This window comes from Dendrobates tinctorius, unplaced genomic scaffold (genome assembly GCF_039654945.1).
Source record: "Dendrobates tinctorius isolate UK_male_01 unplaced genomic scaffold, ASM3965494v1 ptg000163l, whole genome shotgun sequence".
NCBI lineage: Eukaryota > Metazoa > Chordata > Amphibia > Anura > Dendrobatidae > Dendrobates > Dendrobates tinctorius.
This window is the reverse complement of record NW_027361830.1, coordinates 7,322,155-7,342,112: the sequence shown is the minus strand read 5'-3', so window position 1 is coordinate 7,342,112 and position 19,958 is coordinate 7,322,155. Positions and strand designations below refer to the sequence as shown.

At 43.5% G+C, this 19,958-nt stretch overlaps 1 protein-coding gene across 1 annotated transcript in view; it reads right to left on the bottom strand.

Annotated features, from left to right (window-relative positions):
• Window positions 1-2,661: 2,661 nt before the first annotated feature.
• KDSR (3-ketodihydrosphingosine reductase) overlaps window positions 2,662-19,958 on the bottom strand; it is a 71,953-nt gene continuing 54,656 nt past the window's right edge. The window contains exons 7-10 of the mRNA XM_073550175.1: window positions 8,945-9,028; window positions 7,984-8,067; window positions 6,982-7,083; window positions 2,662-3,272 (exon numbers count right to left, since the gene is read on the bottom strand). Of these exons, the coding sequence (XP_073406276.1) occupies window positions 3,153-3,272; window positions 6,982-7,083; window positions 7,984-8,067; window positions 8,945-9,028 (390 nt within the window). The 3' untranslated portion in view covers window positions 2,662-3,152. The remainder of the gene's footprint in view (window positions 3,273-6,981; window positions 7,084-7,983; window positions 8,068-8,944; window positions 9,029-19,958) is intronic.

The window sequence follows — 19,958 nt, the reverse complement described above, 5'->3', positions numbered from 1 at the left end:
AAGTCCTGCTATGTCTATTTTGAAGCCTGATGGCACAGTGAGGTGTGATGCTATTGTTAGGTACCGGTCGGATAGGGTAGACTTTATCCCGGTGGGATGGCTTGTACGCTCTTTTGATCAAAAATGTCAACCAAGTTACCCAGTTATTTACATGTACTACTAGCTATTTACATACTGCAGGGTATTTGCTCATTGCTTTTACTCTAGGTTTTGGTTAAATTTGAAAAAAGTATAGCATGTCTAGCAGGGCCGAATTGGCCATTTCGCAAATACCAGAAGGGCCTGTCTGGTCGTGGGCAGTCTTATCTGCTACATTATTAACAGAATCGGTGTTCAAGACACCCATACTGTCAAGAGTTGTGACTGAACACAAAGTTACTGACTCCATCACTTACCCCAGCAGGTATCATTAGAAATATTGGTCTTGTAGTAAATAGTCTTTTCTTCCATCCAGGGTAATATTAGTAAAATATATATGCATCTGGTGCTTTGGGACGGGGACAACATGGGCCTGTGTGATATCAAATGCCAGGGATGAATTTTAGTCCCAGTCCATACTTGATGTCTAGTATCTGCAGCAGATAACTTGCATCATTTGTAAATTGTTCTGGCTAAAATCGCATTACCTTCCATTGGACAGTAGTTTGCTGATGGCACTTAGGCCATGCACTGATCAAAATAACATGTCAATTTTTCTCTTATGTGAGGAAATACGGCCCATCTGAAATCAGGCCTAACTCGGAAAAGCTAGCAAGCCAATTCATCATAGTCACCAGCATAATTGACGCGATGAGTCAAAATGGAGAAATTTTACTACAGTTAGAATCTCCAACAAAGCATGCTCTCTTGGCATTCCTAAACATCAGATTTCAGACAGTGTGAAATGTCCCTGAATAAAGCCAATATGCAAATATTGTACAGAAGCAGGATTCATCAATATACTATATATTGCAAAAAAAAAAAAAAAAAAAAATTCATTTCAAGCAAGCCGTGTTCTCCTTTAGGTAATCACAAACTTTTTAAAAAAGGCATTTGCGCTTTGTTATTGCACTACACATGAGACATATCAGTAAGAAAAACTATCAAACACTAGTCAGTCATGTATGATGCCATACTATCAAAAATTTAAAATACTGATTATAGTTGAAATTTCCTGAATTATCCATTGGAGGTTGCACAGAGGTAGAAATAGGGTATGTTCAAACAGCATTTTTTTTTTTTTTTTTGAGCGAGCGCACGCTGAAAAAAAAAAAAAAAAAAAAAAAAAAAGGGATAAGTGGTAACAAAAAGATAAAAAATAACGGTCCTGTTAATTTTTAAATAGGAAAACCAATGTTCATGAGTTCAGGCTTTCAAAGACATCCGGTGTTTAACTCCTTAACAACCAGGGGTATTTTTGGTTTTGCATTTTAATTTTTTGCTCCCCTTCTTCCCAGAGCCATAACTTAATTTTTTGGTCAGTATGGCCATGTGAGGGCTTGTTTTTTTGCAGGACAAATTGTACTTTTGAACAACACCATTGGTCATGTGACACGGGTGCCGATGGGAGGAGGTAATGACGCGCTTCCTGCACGTCCATGTTAAATGCCGCTGTCAGAGTTTGACAGCAGCATTTAACATGCTAACAGCCATGGGTGAATCACGATTCCACCCGCGGCTGTTCCGGGCACATTAGCTGTATAGGTCAGCTGTCATGTGTCGGAAAAGGTACAGGCTTATCACCGGAGGCTACACCTAACAGGGGGAGGAGGAGTCCAATGACTTAAAATAAGTGACATTCTGGCATTTTTCGCTAGGAAGACACCCAAACGTTTTGTCAGGAATCTTTAAAAGTTATATTTTCTTCATTGGTTAAAAAAAAAAAAGCAAGTAAGATAAGCAAAAAAATGCTGAAAAAAAAACCAACCCACATGATTCAGGTTTACAAAACTCCAGTGAAAAAGCAGCAATTTCTGCAGTGCTTCTGCTTGAAGAAAAAAAAACAAAAAAAAAAAAAAAAAAACAAGCATTTTTGACCACCACATATAACACACACAAAAAAAAAAATTTGTGTAAGCATTCCCTAATAGATTAATACTATTGCATAATAATGAAATATGTGAAAGTCTGTAAAAGAGAAAGCCATGTCTAAAACATTTCAACTACAGCAAATCTTAAAAAATAGTTGTCCACTAATTGGACAACTCCTACTCAATTGCTAAATGTTCCCCAGTGTAAAACCACAGAGGTCTATACTCGTTTGCTGGAATGACTTCTGCACCATAATGTCAGCACCTGGTCTTCTAGGGAGTGCAGGATGCTATATGACCCATGAGCCTTGCTACCAATCTGTGGCAGCTTCACTCACGTCATTCAGGTGAAATGGACACCCAGAATTAGGAAGAGCTGTGGCTGCTCTTTGGTTTCCTCTGAATGTTAGTTACATTCAATGAAAGTGAGAGTGAAGCAACCACTGATTGGTTGCTGGACTCACGCAGCATATCATGCGAACCTTGGGAAACCAGGCTCAGACATCGCTGGAACATAAAATACAGGCCATTTATTTTTTTTTATAATTGGAATATAGCAATTAAGAAGGGGATGTTCTAAAAAGTTAACAACCCCTTTAAGAACTTGAAATACACCAATTCTCCAATCATAAAAATAAGAATTTCTGTAGAGTCAATGTTAAAACTTTTTTTCATATTAGACTATTTTTCACATGAAAGACTTTGCCCATAACATACATACAGTAGATAACAGGCTGTAGAAATATCTGTGAGGCACAAGAGGGTACACAAACCATAGCATCATTTATATTTTGAACACCAGCAATTTGTCTCGTCTAGAAGATGCAAATCTGGCTACTAAAGAAAAGCTAGCTGTTTACAGGAAAAAATAGTGCATCAAAAAGAACATTAAATAAGTAGCATAGTATGCACCATCTCCAGTTTATTCATTTTCCTTTTGAGACAAAAGTCAAAGTGTAAAGGACTTTCAAGGCAGTTTGCATAGTATCATGCTGGTTGCCAGCAAACATTATCAATATGCACGTTCATGATCTTTGTACATATAAGTGTCACGCTGGAAAGTTGATGAAGTGAAAGGGTAGGATTTTAATCAGGTCATATGCTCTTTAGCAGCAAGCATATGCAGTTCTTGGCATGTAATGGTCAGTCCGTTTTCTCTTCTTTCTCACAGCGCTCCCTTTGCATCATGCAGCGACGGACAATGCTGTCAAAACTTCCAAGGTAAAACAACGCAATTGTTCGAAAGAGTCCCATTGTGACAACCTGTAAGGATGGGGCAGTATAATTAGCAATCAGGACTGGGCAAATTACAGGTTTACTTGCATTCAAAGCGCTCGTTTATATTCTATACATTTTATTCAATGTTGGCATGTGTTGTTCCACTGCCCATACAAGATCACACTAGTCTAGACCAATGAAAACAGAGACCTGTACTGGAGTGCAACAAAGGATTACGGTAGCTACCTTCTGCTCTGCACTTTCACAATGCAGTGATTCGCCAGTACAAGAACCGTGCCTGCTGCGTTGTACAGAGGATATTGTGCTTCTCCAGCTGGCAGCCTAAGCACCCAATGAGTATGACAGAGGGAGAGGACTCCATCTGTCAGCCCATCAGTACTTATGAGTCTTACCATGGTCTGCTATTCAATATTATCTATAAAAGGTCAAACAATCACAACACTTAACAAAAACCTGTCACCATGAAAATAAAAGTACAATCTGCTTTAACCATGTTATAAAGGAGCAGCTGACTACTGTAATCTATAGTTTTGTGATAAGAAATTCAGAATAACCTGCATTTTAGATATTTAAACCTGAGATTTTCGGTCCAGTAGGCGGTCTCCGTGATTGAGAGTTTTCTCTGAACGAGCAAAAGGTTTAAAAGAAACTAAACACATGTTTATACTGAATGTTTTCTCACAAAGCTATATAATCAGTCTACTCAGCTCTCCCTGCTCTATAGCATGGTGCCTGGTTCCATTTAAAGGGAACCTGTCACCATGAATGTCTGATATAAGATACAGCCACTGCCTTTCAGCGCTTATCTACAGCATTCTGTACTGTACGTTCCTGCACGGGAGCTTCCGGATCAACCATTGCTGCAAATGGGCCAAAAGCAGCCCTGAAGAGTTTCTGTGGCCTTTTATGCTCCTCCCCCCGGAAACCCGGGTCCGTAGGCGATATGCCAGGGGTTCCATTTTCCTCCCTCCCCCCCTCCACGTCGGCACCCGCGCCGCCGCCACCCAGTGGCGAACAGAGAAAATACGGCTTCAGTGAACACGTGGGGGTGCGAAAAAAAAAAAATCACAGCGGCGCCATGGCCCGATCCGCTCCGTGCCCGCCACCACGCCAGCCGGCCCCGGATGACAGCCTGGACTGCTCCAGGAGGAGACCAGGACGGGGGTTCGGGGGCAACATACTCACATGCTGGCCCTGGAGACGGGCATCCTCCGGACCCCGCTCCCACCTGCTCCGCACACTGTCGTGGAGCCCTACCCGGACCCACCGTGGCGCTTCCAGGGACCCCGAACTGACCGAGGTAGGAGACCCCCCCCGCTACCTGAGTCGGTCAGTCGGCCTGGGGATTCCTCGTCCATGATGATACGATCTGTAGGGAATCCTGTCCTTTTAGGAGCAGGAAACCAACTGATGCGTGGGAGAGGTGCCGTCCTTATGCATCTGTAGGATTTCCTGTTCTTGAAGGGTGGATCCCCTCTCTCAGGTGGTGCTGTCATGGACGACTGAATAAATAAGTGTTATTATACTCACCCGGTGGGCGGTCCAGTCTGATGGGTGTCGCAGGTCCTGGTCCGGAGCCTCCCATCTTCTTGTGATGCCACCCTCCTGCTTGCTTCATGGCTCCCCGGCATCATGCCCCTGTGCAGGTTTACTTCTCTGCCGTGTTGTGGGAAGAGCAAAGAACTGCAGTGCGCAGGCGCTGGGATTCTCAGACCTTTCCCAGTGCCTGCGCACTGCAGTACCCTGGTCTGCCCTCAACAGGACAGATAAGTACACCTACGCAGGAGCGCGTTGCCGGGGAGCCAAAAAGCAAGCAGGAAAGTGGCGATTATAAGAAGATGGGAGGTGCCAGACCGGGACCTGTGACACTCATCGGACTGGACTGTCACGCGGGCGAGTATAATAAAACTTATTTTTCTTATCTTGCAGGTCAGACCGGGAGCTCCAATATTATAGAATGCTGTAGCTAAGAACTGAAAGGCGGTGGCCATATCTTATATCAGCTAAAACTGCTCACAGGTTCGCCTTAAGTCCTCTGGGGATACTATGAGGCTATGTGCACACGTAGATTATCGCCCTGCGGATTTTTCCGCGCAGATTTTAAGAAATCCGCGGGTCAAATGACCTGCATTTTTCCTGCAGGTTTCTTCCTTTTTTATTGCAGTTTTCCAGCGGTTTTTGTGCGGTTTTCCCCCTGCGGATTTGGAGAATGGAGCAGGTGGAAAACCGCACGAAAGAAGTGACATGCTGCTTTTTTTGGACCGCACAAAACCCGCGTGGAAAAAACCGCAGCGTGTGCACGGCGGTTTTTTTTTCCATTGATTTACATTGTACTGTAAATCACAGTGCGGATCTGCAGCGTTTGAGCGGAAAAATCTGCTGCAGATCCGCAGGAAATCTGCATCGTGTGCACATAGCCTAAGGCTATGTGCACATGGTGCGTATTTGCTTGCAGAAATTTATGCAACTCTTAGCAGAAAAATTCAATGGAAAATCCACGTGTTTTTATGAGTTTTTGTAAATCCATAGAGCCAAATAAAGATATATTAAAAAAAAAAAAAAAAAAAAAATTGTGATGTCATTTGCTTGTTCAACCGCTTTCATTTTCCATTGAAGAAATAGGTTTAGTAATGAACAGGTGTCAGCCAGATACCCTCATTAATAAAACTGTGCATAAAGAGTTAAAGACACACATGAAATCTGCGTGAAGCGCAATGTTTTTTTTTTTTTTTCCTTTTTAAAATAAAGTGTGGGCTCCCACATAATTTTCATAACCAGCAGAGGGAAAGCTGACGGCTAACGTTAATATTCTGGGAAGGAGCCAATAGCCATATAGGCTCCCAGGCTATTAATATCAGCTCACAGCTGTTTACTTAGCCTTTAATGGGTAGTTTACAGGGGAACCCCAGAAAAGAAACCCACGACTTAACCTGAAAATAGTGCTGTCAAACGGTGACAGAAGCATTAACAGCATGCCACTATGGGGGTATGTCATACTATGCACTCATGTAACAAGATCACAAGGTGCTGATAGGTTGTGATGACATCCAGGAGTCTGTTGAAGTCCAGTCCATAAAAGTTGAATCAAAATATAAAATTAATCCAATCAGTAGACATCATAAACAAAAAAACGCTAAGCGCCAAAATTGCGTTTGTTTTTTTGTTCGTTCTCCACAGTAAAAGGATGTAAGATGATCAAAATGTCATATCTATCACAAAATTGTCACCAAGAAAAATGTTGCTTAATTATTTAAATATGAAATAAGCCTTCAAACAACTCCATCAGTTGAGAAAGGAAAGCGTTATGGGTTTAGGAAAATAGGAAAAAGATGACTTTTCATTTAATAACCACTAAACTAATAAGTCAGAACGGCAATTCCGCTGCACATGAATTTTTTCTCCCCCAGGTTTTCAAATCAACTAAAATGGTAAAATGAATGATGTCACTCAAAAGCACAACTTGTCCGGGGAAAAAAAAAACAAGCCCTTATAAATCGATATGGACAGGGGGAAGAAAAAAAAAAAAAAAAAAAAAAAAAAAAAAAAAAAATGGAAGAAGGGAAGGAAAAAGGGAAGGAAAAAAATTAAAACCCCAAAACTGAAACTGCCCATGTCAGAAAGGGTTAAACTTAAAATGGAGGGAGTTACTGCTACTTTTTCCACAGTCTGTATAGCATTTTTTTTATTATACAGATTGTCTAGTTAACTATAAAAACAACATGATGTGTCTTACTTGCTGCAGACCCTCTGTTATAGTGGTGACAGGGGACATGCCACATGTCAGTGATGACAGCATATAGCCATCTGAACCAACAGAACTGTTGAAGTTACCTTGCTGCAGATAGAAACACAGAGGGAAAAAAACAAAAATGTTAGTTGCCAGATTAAGCACAGTTCACACCTTAGGTACTTATTGCACATAAATTGAAAAGAGACAAAGAAATAAAAATGCAGCTGAACAATTACTTATGATAGTTTGTGTAATCCTATAGTAAGGCAGGAAGACTGAATGAGTCCCTGCAGCCTTCACTTCCAAGAGTATATTGACTACTATAATAAAAGACTTGTGCCCCCTTTACACTGTACAGCCACTGAGGTGTTCAGTGTTTGCAGCAGGCCTTCCCACATTGAGCCCTGTAGCTTATAAAGTGACAGGTCTGCTGTAAGGTCTTGCCATGCTCTGAAGGCTACAGGCTTCTGCTATGGTCTAGTAGGTAACAGCAGGTTGTCTGAAACTGCACTATAGGCAAGCAAAATGTAGCAGATTTAAAGCTACATGACAGCCAAGAGCACCTCAATGCAAGGGCCCTTATAAAGCATCATGTATTGGATTAAATTAAAAAAATAAATAATGAAGCTAATAAAACACCATAAACAAAAAGGTATACTTAAACGGCAATCCACTTCTGACCATGCAAAACTTCTGACTGCACTTCTCAGAACAGACAGGCTGCCTTTAATTTGTAACACCACACACACACAAACTGTTTTACAGGGAAGTTTAATGGATGCCCTGAAATGAGGATCCAAGGGGTAACAATTCTCCTTGTGTAGAGTAACAGGACAAACGAGACATGCACAGGTGAGGAGACTTGAGCCTTACAATGCTCCTCTGGGAAATATGCGAATTGTTTTTTCAGAGCGGAAGAGGACTAGGTGGCACTAGAGCTCTAGTCCTCTTCCTCTTTGAAGAGACAATTTGAAATGAGGATAATTTCTATGAGCACATACTTACTACAGCATCCTTAACGATTACTTTGGCCACTTGATCAGCTTGGCAAAGGCTTGAAGTCTCAGAAATCAGTTTAGTTTCCAAGGGCTAAAGGAAGGAAAAGACACAGTAAACTTTATAACAAAAAAAAAAAAAAAGTGCCAAAGCACTAAACAGGCTTGTAATTGTTCACAGAGGCAACTACCTGCTTGTTGTACACGGCACCGGTCATTAACCACTCCTGCCAGAGATTCAACTGCTCCCTGTCACCAGAGCTGCCTTGACAGGGCGGGACTACTAGCATCATGCTGATTGACAACCAGCTTCCACCAATTAGGCACGGGTAGCCGACTGTCCATCAGCAAGTCCAGTAGTCTCGCCCTGTCAACAGGAAAGTTGCAGCTCTGTTGATGTGACATCAGCGGAAGTCTGTGACCGCTCTGAGTCAGCAGAGAATGGGGACGGGCACAACAGGCAGGTAGGTAACAACTACCTGCCCGTTAGTGTAACTTGAGGGAGAAAGAACCGGCACCAAAATCACTTATCGCCTTTGTTAATGTCCATGTCATACATACAACACATTAATGTACGGGAAAAAAAAAAACAAAAAAAACAAAGAGGGTGGCACTTACTGTTCTGGTAAAAAAAAACAAACCTTTATTGCATGTCCCTTAAAAGCATGGAGACAGGGAGAAAAGTGGAGGCGTAAAAGGACAGACTACAGCAGTTTTGCGTCTCCTGCGCTTCAATGGGACATGCACAATATAGGTTTTTTTTTGTTTTTTAACCAGAACGATGAGTGCGCCACCCTCCTTTCTTTTTATGGACCTGCCCGTTAATGCTTAGTCACATTTATTTTTTTTTTTTCAAAAGTCTCAAATAGCCCCTTTAACTAGCTTACATTGCTAAAGGGAGCATAGACATCAAACTTCAGTTTTACAGAACAGTTAAAACGTTTACTGCAATAAATGTATGGACAGCTTACCTTAGATTTATTTTCTTCTGCAAACCCAGGTGTATCAGTATCCGGAGGATAAGCAACAGTCACATAAATATTATATGGTTTGACCTGGAAAGAATAATAAATATTAGTTATCTAACTTAAGGAATAGCTTAGTTACTCACCGATAACTGTTTCTCGGAACTCATGACAGCACCACGGAGAGAGGAGATCCGCCCCTTCTGGGACAGGAACCTACAGATAAAAGGGCGGTACCTCTCCTCTGCCTCCAGTTGGTTACAGAGCATCAGAGGGTCTCCAGGTTAGTTAGACAACAGAAATATGTACAACATTATAATATTGCTTATTTATCAGAAGCACCGTGCCTAAACGGAAACACTCTACGAACAGTAAAAACGTGCTCACCACACTCGTGAAGGGGAGGGGAATAAGCGGGTGCTATCATGGGTTTCGAGAAACACTGTTACCGGTGAGTAACTAAGCTATTCTCTCACCCATGACAGCACCACGGAGAGAATTACAGAGATTGGTAGCTTAGGGAGGGACCACCACCTGAAGGACCCTTCTCCCGAAGGCCAGGTCAGACGTAGAGCCTAGATCTAATCGATAGTGTCTGAAAAAGGTTGAAGGGGTGATGACCAGGTGGCCGCCTTACAGATTTGTTTTATCAATACCTCAGATCTTTCAGCCCATGAGGTCGCCATCGCTCTTGTGGAATGGGCCCTCAACCCTTCCGGGATGGTATTTCCACTGGATGAATATGCCAGGGCAATCGCATCCCTTATCCACCTTGCCAGGGTACTCTTAGATGCTTTGAGTCCCTTCCGAGGTCCCTGAAAACACACAAAGAGAGCCTTCTTTCCTATATTTTTTGGTGGCCTCTAAGTACTGTACTAGGCACCTCTTTACATCTAAGGTGTGGAATTTTTCGGATTTGGGCAGAATGAAGGAAGTACTACCTCTTGGGACCTATGGAAATGTGATGACACTTTTGGTAGATAGGCCGGGTCAGGCTTTAGAATGACCCTATCCTCTAGAATCTTTGTGAAAGGTGGCCCTGCTGATAAAGCGTGCATGTCGCTCACTCTGCGAGCTGATGTTAGTGCCACTAGAAGCACTGTTTTTAACGACAGGACTCTTAGGGATGCTGAGTGAATAGGTTCGAACGGAGGGCCTGTTAGTGTGGAGAGTACAAGATTTAGGCCCCATGATGGTAATCTTTGATTAGCTATCGGCCTGAATCTGGATATGGCCTTAATAAATCTTGCCACCCAAGGATTACCTGCCACATCATGGTTATAAAGGGCGCCCAAGGCCACTACTTGTACCTTTAATGTGTTGACCGCTAGACCCTGTTCTAGGCCCTTTTGTAGAAATTCTAGGATTTTATCAATGTGAACCCCGTCCCGAACCTTTACCCCCGAAGTGGATAAGAATTTTTTCCACGTTCTCCCATAGGCTCTCATTGTAACCGGTTTCCTACTTTTTTGTAACGTAGTTATCAGGTTCTCTGAAAAACCTCTCTCTCTGCATCAGTGCCCTCTCAAATTCCATGCTGTTAAATGGAGGCTCCCTGCCTGAGGGTGTAGCACTGGGCCCTGCGACAGCAGGTCCGGGAGATCCGGTAGGATCCATGGGTCGGTTACCGAGAGCATTCTTAGCCAGGAGAACCAGGTTCTTTTGGGCCAGAAGGGGGCTATTAAAATCATTCTTGCCCCGTCCTCCCTGACTTTTCTTAGCACTGCTGGGATCAGCATAATCGGGGGAAAGGCATATGTTAGGCTGTGTCCATGGGAGCATGAAGGCGTCCAGAACTAGAGGATTCCCCCTGGGGTCTATGGAGCAGGTGGTTTCCACTTTGTTTCTGAAGTTGGCAAACAGATCTATGTCCGGGGCCTCACACATTTTTACAATCTGCCGAAAAACGGACCACTTTAGGACCCATTCCCCTTGTCGTAATTGGGTGCGACTCAAAGTCTGCCCTTTGATTCTCCGTGCCCCGGATGTGTAGTGCTGACAGGGATAACAGGTTTGCCTCTGCTAGTTAGAGGACTTTGGAGGATGTGTCCATTAGGGCTCGGCACCTGGTTACCCCCTGATGATTTATATATGCTATTGTGACTCGATTGTCCGAAAATATGCGGACATGATGACCTCGGAGTAGGAGTAAGAAGTGTGTTAATGCGTAACCCACTGCTAAGAGCTCTTTCTGGTTCGAGGAGGCCTCTAATTCTTGACCTCCCCACGCACCCTGGGCCACTTTGTTGCTCATGTGTGCTCCCCACCCCGTGGGACTGGCATCTGTGGTAACTGTTATTTTTGTTACCCAGGGGATCTCTGTGGAAAGGCTGTCTTGGCTTCGACACCAGGTTAAGGAATGAGTAGTTTTTGAATTTAGGGTAATACTACCATCTAGGTGTTCCCCTACTGCAGACTGGTTGGCTAGTACATCCCACTGTAGATCTCTCGCGTGTAACTGAGCCCATTGGACTGCTGGCAGGCAGGCGGAAAGAGAACCCAGTAGTGACAGCCTTCCTTAATGTCATGGAGGAATTTTGGATGGTTCGTTACCATTTGAGCGATTCTCTCCTTCTTGCGGTTTGGGAGGCAGCACCCTTGGCTGTTTGAGTCCAATGTTAGACACAGGAATTCCTGTACTCTGCTGGGCTCTAATCTTGATTTTTTTAGCTTTTGGAGCCAGCCCAGTCCCTGCAGAGTGTCCATCACCCTGTCCCTCTGTTCCCGGCATTTTTCAGCCGAGCTGCTTGCTATTAAAAAAAATAGTCCAGATACGGGATTATTATGTCTTGCTCCCTTATGTGGGCCATCATTTCCGCTACTATTTTGGTAAATACCCGTGGAGCTATGGATATTCCGAACAGCAAGGCTCTGTACTGGAGTTCTTATCGCGCCCTTTATCGAGACGGCTAACCTGAGATATTTTCTGGAGTTTTTGTGAACGGGGACGTGATAATATGCGTCGCTGAGATCCAACGCCGTCATGAAGCAATTCGGGAACAGGATTTTGGTGGTGGACCTGATCGACTTCATTTTGAAGCTTTGATTCCTGATGTATCTGTTTAATTTTTTTAAATTTATAATCGTTCGAAACTTGCAGTCTGGTTTGGTCACCAGGAAAAGAGGGGAGTAGAACCCCCTGCCCCTTTCCTGCAGGGGAACCTCCTGGAGGACTCCTTTCCCTACCAAGCTTAGGACTTCGTTCTCTAGGGTTTCCTGCTCTTGCATACTGGATCTTAGCGGAGTTTAGATATTTTTGAGGCGGGAGGGAGAGAAAGTCTATCCTTAGGCCCTCCTGGATTAGGTTTACCATCCATGGATTGTTGGAGATTCGTTTCCAGGCTGGGAGGAAAAGTGTTAACCTTCCCCCCACCCTGGGCAAACTGTCACTTAGAGGGCTTTTTGTCTCGGGACGAGTTGCCGAAGAGGAACCGTCTCTCTTCTCATCCCACTTTTGCTCTCTTGGTGGTCTCCGACGAAAAAAAACTTCCTATTCCGAAAGGGCCTCTTAAATGCGGCAGGCCCCAAATTTGGGAACCCCTTCTTGTCCCCCGCTTTCTGGAGGAGGTCATCTAACGTCTCCCCAAAAAGGAATTTCACTTCACAGGGGATTGAACAGTTTCATCTTAGTCTGTAGGTCCCCTGGCCAGCTTTTAAGCCATAGTGTTCTACGTGCTGCGTTTGAGAGTGCTGCTGCTTTGTACGATAACCGGACTGAATCTGCCGATGAGTCCGCTAAGAAGGCAGCCGCTCCCCTTATTACTGGGTTAGAGTCTAGGATTTTATCCCTTGGTGTCCCTTCTCTTAGTTGCTTTTCGAGTTGGTCCACCCAAACCATTAGGGCTCTCGAAGTACATGTTGTCGCTATGGCTGGCCTGAGGTTATCCCCAGCTGATTCCCCATGCCCCTGTAAGAAAGGTAGCTGCCTTTTTATCTTGGGGATCCTTGAGGGTGCCCATGTCCTCAAAGGGGAGAGCGAATTTTTTTGAGGCCTTTGCGACGGCTACATCGAGCTTCGGAGCTTTATCCCACGATGTAGATGCCTCTTCCTCGAAGGGATATTTTCTTTTAAGGTAAGGGACTGTGGTGCTTTTCCTGTCCAGTTTATCCCATTCTTTTTTGATTAGACCCCGATCATTTTCATTTAGCGGGAACACTCCTTTTTCTGGCCCAGTCCCCCGAACATTATGTCCTGGACTGTTTTATCGGGCCTAGGGTCCAACACCCCCATGGTAGACCTTACCGCTTTCACTAGTTGTCTACCTCATCTAGGGGGAAAGCAGTGACGCCCATCTGTTTCCTCGTCTGAGGAACCGGAATCTGAGGTTTTGGACATGATTTCTCCCGAGGTCGAGGAATCCGACTGGGAAGTCACTATTGTGTCTTTTTTGATTTGTCCCTATGCTTAAGGGATGTAAGGGCACTCTGAACCTCCGAATCTATTGTGGCTCTTAGGTCAGAGACGAAATCCAGAGTTTCCTGACAGAGGATTTCTTTCGTACATGACTCAGTGTTTTTTCTCCCAAGAAGGGGAGGGGCCTAGTACAAGTGGGGCACTCCCTGTTCTTTTTCCCCTTCTTCTTTCCCTAGTAAGGAAAAGGGATTTTATTACAATGGTGAACATTCACGAAGATCACTCACCCAGAAGTATGCGGCTGCAGGTACCGATTCGGGAGATGGAGTCAGGTCCTGTATATGCTGCTCTCCTGGTGGCGATTTTCTCCTTGCAGCTGACGTGCTACGCTGCGTGGAGCGACAGCCGGAACGACCATCCCTGTCGCGTTCCTTTTGGCGATGATGGTGGTGCTGCTGCTTAAGCTCCTGCCTGGCTTGCTGCTCCTGTTGCTGGTCGCTATCCCCCATGTTCAGGATTGCTTCCAGCCAGAAGTGCTTGTGCAGCCACCAATTTAAGTTTCCCGGCTGTGACGTCACCGCTCCCATCCTGCACCGCGGTCGCTGGGGAGAGCACTGCTGCGCATGATCCGGTTCCCAGGACCCGGCTTACTTCTGGGGCGGCCGCCATCTTGGTACACCTCTGTACCCTGGCACTGCCCGCCGGGCCCTCGCGAGCCCTGACTTCCTCTCCGGAGCGGCGGCTCTCGCGCCCGCTCACCTGGCAGCCCGCATCGGCCCCAGCAGTGGCGGCTTCGGGCACCGCACCTTCCCGAGGCAGGAGCCTCCCCGCTGCCATCACCGGTCAGGCCGGCCCCGGATCCTGGACACAGCCAAAAGGTACCGTCCTGTGGGTCCCCCGTCAGGGACAGGAACCCAACTGGAGGCGGAGGAGAGGTACCGCCCTTTTATCTGTAGGTTCCTGTCCCTGAAGGGCGGATCCCCTCTCTCTGTGGTGCTGTCATGGGTGAGAGAAAGATGCATAATAGATTTACAAAAACTGGTGAGGTTATGTAAAATATGTGATTATGTGATAAAATAAACTGAACATGCTTTGGTATTGTGAAGAAATTGCCAAAAAAAAACAAAAAACAAAACACCCTCTTCCTACTTTTATTTGCCATATGTTAGATAATATTTGCGTGCACACTAAGCAAATCTGGTAATACATTTACTCACATCTCATTTTTACATTATTTTACAAAGTTTCACATTAAGTATATTTCAAGGATCAATGTAACACCAATTTTAGGCTATGTGCACACGATGTGTTTTTGATGAGTTTTCACAGCTTTTTTTTTACATGTGGAAAAGCTCCAAAAACGCAATGGAATACTAAAGGAAGGTAATGCAATGACAATCCTGAAGTGTTGTGCACATGATTCATACATTTCTGTCCATATTTGCAGCATTTTAATTCCTGCAGCATGTCAATTCCTTTTGCGTTCCTGCAGCGTTTGACTCATTGACTTCAATTGAGTCAGTCAAATCTGCAGCAAAAACGCAGGTGTAAAAAGGTTTGTGCATTTGCTGCAAAAAACGCTGCAGAATTGTCAAAGGAAATCATGTCGGAAGGAGAAAGTGTGGTGGTGGTGGGGGGGGAATGTGTGTGTGCACGCCCATGCGACGAACAGCCCATAGTGATGGTACTTAGGCATTGTCAGATGGGAATACTACTCCCATCCGGCTACATCTTTTGACACATACAAAGAGACCGCATGAACCGATGATGGGAGAATAGTCTCATCATCTGGCACCCAAGTTCAATGTAAGGGAAAAAAAAAAAAACAAACAAACACAAAACACACCATTCACATACAATACACATACTCACCGGACACCTAATCCCCAATGACCTCGTCTCCTGCAGGCAATCAAAAATGAATAAACCAACATATACTCGCTGTCCACCGTAGTTCATTTAATACAGAGTGTCCCACGTCGGTGTTACCTGGCGGGAGCGAGTACCTCCTGTCAGTGTATCACTGAGCAGCCATGAGCGTTACCGAAGTACATCAGCTGATCAGCTCCAGTGCGCTCACTTACAGCACTGCTGCATGAGAAAGTTTTCACCCAGCGGTAGTGCAGAGAGCACCGGAGCTGATGAACTCCGGTGAACTCTCCCGGCAGCGCAATGATTCCTCCTGTCAGTGTAATCGCTCCCGCAGTGTATCGTCGGAGGCCGGGTAGAGCAGTCACATCTCCTGATGTGACTGTTCTACATGCGAGATCGCCTCAGGACGCTCGGTATTAAATGGACTACATCAGACAGAATAGTATTATATGTTTGTTTATTATTTTTTGATTGTTTGCAGGAGACGAGGGCGTCGGGGATTAAACCTTCAGTAAGTATGGTTAATGTAGATTCAATAAAGGAGTGTGTGATTATTTCAAATAAAGGACTTTATTCTGGCTGTGTGTTTATTTACCATATAACTATAGGATTAGTAATGGATAGGTGTCTTATACAGTGGGTACGGAAAGTATTCAGACCCCTTTAAATTTTTCACTGTTTCATTGCAGCCTTTTGGTAAATTCAAAGAAGTTCCTTTTTAATCATTAATGTACACTCTGCACCCCATCATGACTGAAAAAAATAAAATAAAAAACAAATGTAGAATTTTTTGCAAATTAAATGAAAAACGAAATATCACACGGTCATAAGTATTCAGAGCCTTTGCTTCGACACTCATTTAAGTCACAAGCTGTGATACTCCTTGAGATGGTTCTACTCCTTCATTGGAGTCCAGCAGTCTTAAATTAAACTTATAGGACTTGATTGGTAAAGGCACACACCTGTCCATATAAGACCTCAAAGCGCATGTCAGACCAAAATGAGAATCATGAGGTCAAAAAGGAACTGGCCAAGGAGCTCAGAGACAGAATTGGGGCAAGGCACACATATGGCCAAGGTTACAAAGGAATTTCTGCAGTACTCAAGGTTCCTAAGAGCACAGTGGCCTCCATAATCCTTAAATGGAAGAAGTTTGGGACCGCCAGAAGTTTTCCTAGACCTGGCTGTCCAGCCAAACTGAGCAATCGTGGGAGAAGAGCCTTGGTGAGAGAGGTAAAGAAGAACCCCAAGATCACTGTGGCTGAGCTCCACAGATGCAATAGAGAGATGGGAGAAAGTTCTACAATGTCAACTATCACTACAGCTCTCCACCAGTTGGGCCTTTATGGCAGAGTGGCCCGACGGAAGCCTCTCCTCAGTGCAAGACATATGAAAGCCCGCACAGTTTGCTAAAAAAAAAACAAAAAAAAAACAAAACAAAAAAAAAAAAAAAACACACATGAAGGACTCCCAGACTATGAGAAATAAGATTCTCTGGTCTGATGAGACGAAGATAGAACCTTTTGGTGATAATTCTAAGTGGTATGTGTGGAGAAAAAAAAAAAAAAAAAAAAAAAAAAAAAAAAAAACCAGGCCCTGCACATCACCTGCCCAATACAATCCCAACAGTGAAACATGGTGGTTGCAGCATCATGCTATGGGGGTGTTTTTCAGCTGCAGGGACAGGACAACTGGTTGCAATTTAAGGAAACATGAATGCGGCCCAAGTACAGAGATATCCTGGATGAAAACCTCTTCTAGAGTGCTCTGGACCTCAGACTTGGCCAAAGGTTCACCTTCCAAGAAGACAATGAACCTAAGCACACAGCTAAAATAACAAAAGGAGTGGCTTCAGAACAACTCTGACCATTCTTGACTGGCCCAGCCAGAGCCCTGACCTAAACCCAATTGAGCATCTCTGGAGAGACCTGAAAATGGTTGTCCACAAACGTTCACTATCCAACCTGACAGAACTGGAGAGGCTCTGCTATGAAGAATGGCAGAGGATCTCCACATCCAGGTGTGAAAAACTTTGCATCATTCGCAAGAACACTCATGGCTGTACTAGCACAAAAGGGTGCTCCTACTCAATACTGAACAAAGGGTCTGAATACTTATGACCATGTGATATTCCAGTTTCTTTTTTTAATACATTTGCAAAAATGTTTACAATTTGCTTTTTTCAGTCAAGATGGGGTGCAGAGTGTACATTAATGAGAAAAAAAATGAACTTTTTTGAATTTACCAAATGGCTGCAATGAAAGAGTAAAAAATGTAAAGGGATCTGAATGCTCTCTGTACCCACTGTAGACACCTCTCCATTACTAATGTGTGGGCTTGATGTTAACTGACAATACAAAGGTGACATCAACCCCACAAACTGAACCCCACTTGCCACTGCTACAGGGTAAGTGGAAAGAGCGAGGCTAAGTGCCAGAATTGGCGCATCTATAAGATGTGCCATTTCTGGGGCAGCTGAGAGCTGATGTGTTTAGCCTGGGGGTGCCAATAAACATGGCACCTTCCCAGGCTATTAATATTTCAGCCTGCAGCTGTCTGCCTACCCTTTGCTGGTTCGATTTTATAGGGGGACCCCATGTCAATTTTTTTCTGGGGTTCCCCCGTAAACTAGCCAGTAAAGGCTAAGTAAACAGCTGTGAGCTGATATTAATTCCCTGGGAACCTTTATGGCTATTGGCTCCTTTCAAGAAATATATCATCAGCCCTGAGCCATAGGCATTCCCTCTGCTGGTTCTGAAAATTATGTGAGCCCATGAAATTTTTTGTTTTTTGAAAAATACAGATATTGCATTTCACGCAGTTGCTGCATATATATATATATATATATATATATATATATATATATATATATATATATATATATATATATATATATATATATATATATATATATATATATATATATATACACACATATACACACACACACACACAGTGAGGCAAAAAAGTATTTAGTCAGTCAGCAATAGTGCAAGTTCCACCACTTAAAAAGATGAGAGGCGTCTGAAATTTACATCATAGGTAGACCTCAACTATGGGAGACAAACTGAGAAAAAAAATCCAGAAAATCACATTGTCTGTTTTTTTTTTTCATTTTATTTGCATATTATGGTGGAAAATAAGTATTTGGTCAGAAACACAATTTCATCTCAATACTTTGTGATATATCCTTTGTTGGCAATGACAGAGGTCAAACGTTTTCTGTAAGTCTTCACAAGGTTGCCACACACTGTTGTTGGTATGTTGGCCCATTCCTCCATGCAGATCTCCTCTAGAGCAGTGATGTTTTTGGCTTTTCGCTTGGCAACACGGACTTTCAACTCCCTCCAAAGGTTTTCTATAGGGTTGAGATCTGGAGACTGGCTAGGCCACTCCAGGACCTTGAAATGCTTCTTACGAAGCCACTCCTTCATTGCCCTGGCGGAGTGCTTTGGATCATTGTCATGTTGAAAGACCCAGCCACGTTTCATCTTCAATGCCCTTGCTGATGGAAGGAGGTTTGCACTCAAGATCTCACGATACATGGCCCCATTCATTCTTTCATGTACCCGGATCAGTCGTCCTGGCCCCTTTGCAGAGAAACAGCCCCAAAGCATGATGTTTCCACCACCATGCTTTACAGTAGGTATGGTGTTTGATGGATGCAACTCAGTATTCTTTTTCCTCCAAACACGACAAGTTGTGTTTCTACCAAACAGTTCCAGTTTGGTTTCATCAGACCATAGGACATTCTCCCAAAACTCCTCTGGATCATCCAAATGCTCTCTAGCAAACTTCAGACGGGCCCGGACATTACAGGCTTAAGCAGTGGGACACGTCTGGCACTGCAGGATCTGAGTCCATGGTGGCGTAGTGTGTTACTTTTGGTAGGCCTTGTTACATTGGTCCCAGCTCTCTGCAGTTCATTCACTAGGTCCCCCCGCGTGGTTCTGGTATTTTTGCTCACCGTTCTTGTGATCATTCTGACCCCACGGGGTGGGATTTTGCGTGGAGCACCAGGTCGAGGGAGATTACCAGTGGTCTTGTATGTCTTCCATTTTCTAATTATTGCTCCCACAGTTGATTTCTTCACTCCAAGCTGGTTGGCTATTGCAGATTCAGTCTTCCCAGCCTGGTGCAGGGCTACAATTTTGTTTCTGGTGTCCTTTGACAGCTCTTTGGTCTTCACCATAGTGGAGTTTGGAGTCAGCCTGTTTGAGGGTGTGCACAGGTGTCTTTTTATACTGATCACAAGTTTAAACAGGTGCCATTACTACAGGTAATGAGTGGAGGAAAGAGGAGACTCTTAAAGAAGAAGTTACAGGTCTGTGAGAGCCAGTAATCTTGATTGCTTGTTTCTGACCAAATACTTATTTTCCACCATAATATGCAAATAAAATGAAAAAAAACCAGACAATGATTTTCTGGATTTTTTTTTCTCAGTTTGTCTCCCATAGTTAAGGTCTACCTATGATGTAAATTACAGACGCCTCTCATCTTTTTAAGTGGTGGAACTTGCACTATTGCTGACTGACTAAATACTTTTTTGCCCCACTGTATGTGTGTGTATGTATATATATATATATATATATATATATATATATATATACACATATACACACATACAGTGTATATATATATATATATATATATATATATATATATATATATATATATATATATATATATATATATATATATATATATTTTTTTTTTTTTGCACACCAGCAATTTGTGTGACAAAGTTTTTCTACTTAAATCAGAACAGCTAGCTGCTAACAAAAAAAAAAAAAA